Here is a 6,070-nt window from a genome sequence, read left to right as displayed (position 1 = left end):
CCTTCATCTTAACTAATCAACTATTATAAGCAATAAGAATGTCAGTAAAATTCAAACGTTCAAATCTATTTTTTGCTTGATTCTGGAGATAAAAATGTTAATCGAATCATTTATGTATGACGTAATACAGTTTCAGTGGTAGGGTGGTGTTATTAAAAGTACGAGTATCCAAAGGAGTATTACATCGTGATCATTACAGTACAGTGACAGACTTTTCGGGATCTACTATCGTGAAGACGCATTATTGCTCCATCTTTGATAAGGAATACGCAGTGGAAGTAGCAACAGGTAACAGGTGATTCTTTGTTATTCTGTATTGAATTGTGTCTTTTATTAATTGTTTTCATCATTACCAATATCATATATATCAAAAATATTATCCGATAATTTACTGCAATAGTTTAAATGAAGTTTTTGAATTTTAAAATATTTATTTTGCATTTTACATTTTACACAGTAAAAATGGTTCATTATTGTGGTTATTCAGTAATTTACAACCAGTCATTAGAGGTGATCGGAACATTCGCCTTCGTGTGATAGTTGCACGAAACTCCGGCTATTTATTGGCAAAAGTTGAGTTTAAGAAGGGTTTTTCATAAGTTATTGTTAAGGACTGTCTTCGACCTTTCTGGTTTATGAAAGATGAAAATATGCTCCGTGGTGAATACATTAAACGTTTAAGATATTTTAGTCATATTATATTTTAAATAGTAAAGGTCCCTTGTTTGTAAAATAAATTGAAACAAACCCAAATAAACTGAAATATACATGTCGGAGATGAAAGAACGCCGGAGCTCCTCTTTGGATTCGCGGGAATACCGCAACTCTGTAACTTGGATTAAACAAATGCCGCTCCGATTGTTCGAGATTTATGATCATGAGCTTGGGCTCGAGGCGACAATCAGTCGCCGAACGTAGCCGCGGTCAAAGGGATGAACGTTTTATCTAACAAAGGCACAGAGTAACTCTATACCTCTCCTTAAAAGAAATAGTCGTAGCGACACGTGGCAGTAAATACTTCAATAGTTTCTATCCCGCGGCCCGCCACACGCAGATTTTGTCCTCCGGGTAAGATGATCGCCGGGTGTCGGCATGCCTTTGTGGCGTATGTTTAGCTAACGTGAGGACCCGCTATAGATCTTAAGATTTAGTCAAGCGAAGTCCGTCAAATAGACTTTGTTGCAACTACGGGAAGATAGGAGAAACCTATCCTCCACGAGCGTTGCCCCCCCTCAACAACCTCCCCTCAAGGGCGGCCAGCATCTCTTTCAAAACGCCGATATGGAGATCGACCAATTAGCAATAGCGCTAATTTCCCTCACCTTTGGAACGAAAGCTTTCTTTGACGAATCCGAGGATCTCATGTCCTTAGACCCACCCATTATAGTTTTCCTCGACGGCATCGTCGAGACGGAGAGTTACTCTCCGGTACGATCTCGACGACGATTCAAGTAACTCTCGGATACGTAGTGATTGCCCCACGCATTAACATTGAGTACAACTTAGACGCTAAAGAAGCGTAGAGTTCGTCATCCCGTTGACCGTGGATTCGTTATTGAGCCTAGGATCATTGTCATTAGCTTCTCGAGTATCAATTTATCGCGATTACTTGTCCAATTCCAACATGGTCATGTTTGCACTAGTAAATATCTCCTCTATTGCATAGTGATCACGTCTAGTGTCAATAGGAATTCGTTTACGCCCTTAACCCTAACTCTAATCGTAACGCCAACCCGACATACATATGTAATATTGATTCTATATAAAAGAAACTATGTAATGGTAGTGGACACATTATGTATTACGCAATTATATTATTAAGTTCGAGTAAAATATTCTATATTGAGGTAAAATATATTTCCCTTATTTTATTTATCACTTTTTTTACAAATGTACTTGTTAATTATTTAGACGCGGCAAAATATCTCTTCAAATTATAACATAAACATCCTGTCATCACATTCAAGTGTTAAAAAGTCTTTATGTTCAATTTTACAAATATCAAACTTCACAAATTGTTGCTAGTTATTACTCGATATAATAATTTTCTTCGCCCGTATACTATATATATACATATATGTGTGTACAGTATTTAACATATCAAATTTCTATAAAACAGCAATTTCTGAAACACAAGGCTTGGTATTGTAAAATAAAATAAAATAAAAAATGAATTCAAACGAATCTACGTAAAGATTAAATATTAATTAAGTATCAATTACGATATCGTTTCATGGAGTAATGTGCAATAATACAATTAATGTACAGCCACAAGAAAAATTCTACTTCATGCATTGCATAGCTATTTTACCCTCCTTTAGCTTCCTTTTTGGTGAACGATTTTACTGTGTAAAAAAAGTATTTATACATTACACTAGAAGCATCGTTAACATAACACAATTATTTGATTCATGCAAAACGAAAACATAATTGTTGAATTATGTTTCCTTTTGTGAATATTATCTGTAGACTTCTCCAAAAAGATGTATAAAAAGTTATCAACTATAATCAGTTTATTACATTATTTAACACATTTATCCACTTACTATTTGTCGGAAATGCTAATCTATGGCAAATATTAGGATTGAGAGTGTCAAGATCACAAGTCTGAAACATGGATACAATTAATAAAGAAACGAGTGAAAATGTGACCGATGAAGGACTGAATAAGATAATTTCTCTCGAGGAATTCTACGCCGATAGTCGGATCCTTGTAACTGGAGCAACCGGATTCGTAGGATTATGTCTTTTGGAAAAATTGATGCGCGTGTGTCCACGCGTCGCTGCTATTTTTATACTAATTCGTTCAAAAAATAACGAAATGGTAGAACAACGATTTAAGAAGCTCATAGATGATCCCGTTCGTAAATATTATTCTTGTTTCTTTCAATATTTAAGCCTGTCAAAAGCCAAATTTATTAAATTCCTTTTCTGCAATTGAGTTGGTATTTTGTCGTCTTCAGATTTTCGATGACATCAAAGCAAAACACCCCTCAGCTTTGAGCAGAGTTTATCCCATGAAAGGTGACGTGAGTCTGCCGGATTTAGGTCTTTCGCGAGAAGATAGAAATCTGTTGTTAGAGAAAGTAAACATAGTGTTTCATGCCGCGGCCACTGTGAGATTCAACGAGCCGTTACACGTGGCTGTTAATGTGAATACGAAGGGTACTCTTCGTGTCATCGAGCTTTGGAACGAACTAAAGCATCCGATTAGCTTCGTTCACGTCAGCACAGCCTTTAGTAATGCGAATCTACATGAGATTGAGGAAAAAGTTTATACGTAAGAATAAGTTATACGCAAACGTTGTTCCATGGTTTACGAATATTTGTAATTATAACGTGAAGAATACGTTCACTTATTACTGACTTTGGAGCACGAGCTTAAAACCTTCAGAGGTGATCGATATGTGTGACAAATTCGACGAAACGTCGATCAACCAAATAGAAAAAAAGATTTTAAAAACTTATCCAAACACATACACATTCAGTAAGAATTTAGCAGAGCAAATTGTAGCAAGCAAGTGCAAAGATCTGCCAGTTGCGATAGTACGGCCAAGCGTAATTGGTGCCTCTTTGGAAGAACCATGTCCTGGTTGGATACAGAATATTTCTGCAGTTACAGGTATTTACATAAATCTTTTTCAGTGATAATTGTTCAATACTCCTTACATTTTACAGGAGTAGAGTTAACCGATTAGTTTGTTAGAGTCTTTCCACTAGATCATCATTATTATAGTTGAAATTTGTTGTTGCTCACTGTAACGAGTATGTATTCTAATATATTTAGCGTTACATTTCTGCTAATTCAAAATCACAAATAATTTCCACACCAACTTAATGTTACCAGGTACCTTTCTGCTAATCGGCAAAGGATTTGCAACAGCGGTACGGGGTAGGAGAGATACAAACTTGGATGTGGTGCCTGTCGATTTCGTCGTCGACATGATAATATGTACTGCATGGCATGTCACGCTGCCATCATGATCATGAAGTTAAAGTATACAACTGCACGAGTAACGCATACCCTTTTAAGTAATATTTATTGCGAATTTATTACGAACTAATGTAATTCGATTGTTATAGTATTCCAAAGTCTCAGTTTATTTAAGAAACGTGGACAATGAAAGCGCAAACAAATGTAGAATACAAAAGTCCACTCTTGTTCCCAATACTTCAATTTTGGAAAATAGTAACATAAATAATATTTATTGAAATTTCATAATATTTCCTGAGATACCTGGATAATAATAAACGTTACTTTACGCGTAATTCCATTAATTGTAATAATGTAAATGTTCCAATTGACTAGGTTTGGCCCGATGATAGATGCTATGGTAAAATGTAGTATAGATACCCCACTGAACGATACGCTATGGTATCCAAGTTGTTCAGTCGTAGCTAATAGATATATTTACAACGTTCTGAGTGTAATTCCGCGTGTTTTTTCTGCCTTCGTTATAGATAAATTTTTAAGACTCCGAGGTAGTAAACCAATGTAAGTATTCTATCGATCCTCGAACAACGAGAACAATCTTTCTGGGATGATCATTGTTTTCATCTATACTAATAATTAAAAATGATATTTCAGAATGATGAAACTTCTCAGAAATAGCAATAAACTGTTCGCATCATTTGCATTTTTCACCACACACGAATGGACTTTCCAAAGGGATAACTGTTCCGACTTGGCGAGGAAGGCGACAATGTTACACGACAGCGATATGGTGAAACTAGATTTACGGGATATGAATTGGGAGAGGTATGTTGAAGTTTACCAGATGGGAATTAAGAAATTTATTCTGAAAGAACAGTTTAAGTCAACATCCCGACAACGATTATCAAGGTGCGTATAAAAGTATCTTCGTATAAGAAAATAGGAACTAATATAAATACATATATTTTTGGTTATTTCAGGTTGTACTGGATACATCAGATCACCAAAATGTCCAGTATAATGATCTTACTACTGATAATATACTGTATCGTGTACTAACTATTTGAACGTTATTTCTTCTGTTTAAACTAGAGGAATATAAATACAATTTTATGAAGAAGGGATTCATCATCCTTTTCATTTTGTCTCTTCATTCGTTTCCTTTCTAAATAAATCCATTTGCAACATTGCTTGTTTTTTCTATGAAATTTTAATAAGAATGCAGGCATTTATACGCACATGATTTCAGAGCTGTAAGCAATTCATCTGCTCACTGAATATGAACATTTTTCCTTTATAAGGACAACATTATAATGACAAAATCCTCTATCATCCTTCACCAAACAAAAGTTCCGAGATTGTTCGTTGACAATAATAATTTATCATTAAAAAGTCTACTGAACAATAAATAATGATGATAGAAAATAAATATATTTTAAAATAAGATAGTTCTAAGTAAAACCTTTTTAAGAATCCTTCATTTGCTGTCTTTACAGCTCACTTTGGTTCTCAAGTTGTTTGCTCATGAACCTTGTAGATGTTTAACCAGTCGGCGTTAAAATATATGATACAATCAACGAAATAGAGACTAGACGTGACATTCAGGCTGGATAAAATATTATTTCATATAATAAGTAGTAGGTAGTTTTTTTATTTAAATTAAATTTAAATATCATATAGTATTTCATCTCTTGTGTAAGTATGTGAATATCGCAATGTACAGTGATCAATTATATTGATTATATGTGGTTCATACAAGAATTGCCACGTTTATTAACAGCTCATAAGTTCGTAATGCGTACGTGGTTGTTATGTGAATATGGCTATTTTTTTACGATTTATCTGGAAACAGTCCGGCCACCGCAGTGCGTTTGTGATTTTCCTACGCTGCGTAAACTTGTAAACAAATTGTTCACATGTGTTGAGGTTGACTGATAGAAGAACAAGTGGATGAATTTGTAATAGAAATATTTAAATAAATAAACGCATCAGTATAAGTACAAGTATTATGTATAAGTTTATGCTGATCCATATCCTCACTCTCATAGTGTTACAATACAATAGAATCTTAATAGATGATACTGGTGGTTGTAGTACACATCGTCGTCTTTAAACCTAAAATAAATTAAGTAATTG

At 34.6% G+C, this 6,070-nt stretch overlaps 1 protein-coding gene across 1 annotated transcript; it reads left to right on the top strand.

The window, feature by feature from the left end:
- LOC105667058 (putative fatty acyl-CoA reductase CG5065) lies at positions 1 to 5,058 on the top strand. The gene is made up of 7 exons (XM_048413629.1): positions 1 to 288; positions 2,583 to 2,860; positions 2,964 to 3,622; positions 3,848 to 4,032; positions 4,310 to 4,495; positions 4,589 to 4,843; positions 4,915 to 5,058. Exons 4-7 carry the CDS (start codon positions 3,965 to 3,967, stop codon positions 4,991 to 4,993), a joined length of 588 nt encoding a protein of 195 aa, XP_048269586.1. The 5' UTR covers positions 1 to 288; positions 2,583 to 2,860; positions 2,964 to 3,622; positions 3,848 to 3,964; the 3' UTR covers positions 4,994 to 5,058.
- The last annotated feature ends 1,012 nt before the right edge of the window (positions 5,059 to 6,070 follow it).

The sequence above is a fragment of the Bombus terrestris genome, chromosome 17 (genome assembly GCF_910591885.1).
Source record: "Bombus terrestris chromosome 17, iyBomTerr1.2, whole genome shotgun sequence".
NCBI classification, from domain to species: Eukaryota; Metazoa; Arthropoda; class Insecta; order Hymenoptera; family Apidae; genus Bombus; species Bombus terrestris.
Note: the sequence above shows the minus strand (reverse complement) of the source record. Positions and strands in the feature narration are given on the sequence as shown.

What these genes read in the sequence shown, in the direction of transcription:
- LOC105667058 (XM_048413629.1), top strand. Translation starts at nt 3,965, where the DNA reads ATGTCACGCTGCCATCATGATCATGAAGTTAAAGTATACAACTGCACG. An exon ending in AGTAACGCATACCCTTTTAA is followed by an intron (nt 4,033 to 4,309) that starts GTAATATTTATT and finishes CCAATTGACTAG; the next exon opens with GTTTGGCCCGATGATAGATG. An exon ending in TCCCGACAACGATTATCAAG is followed by an intron (nt 4,844 to 4,914) that starts GTGCGTATAAAA and finishes TGGTTATTTCAG; the next exon opens with GTTGTACTGGATACATCAGA.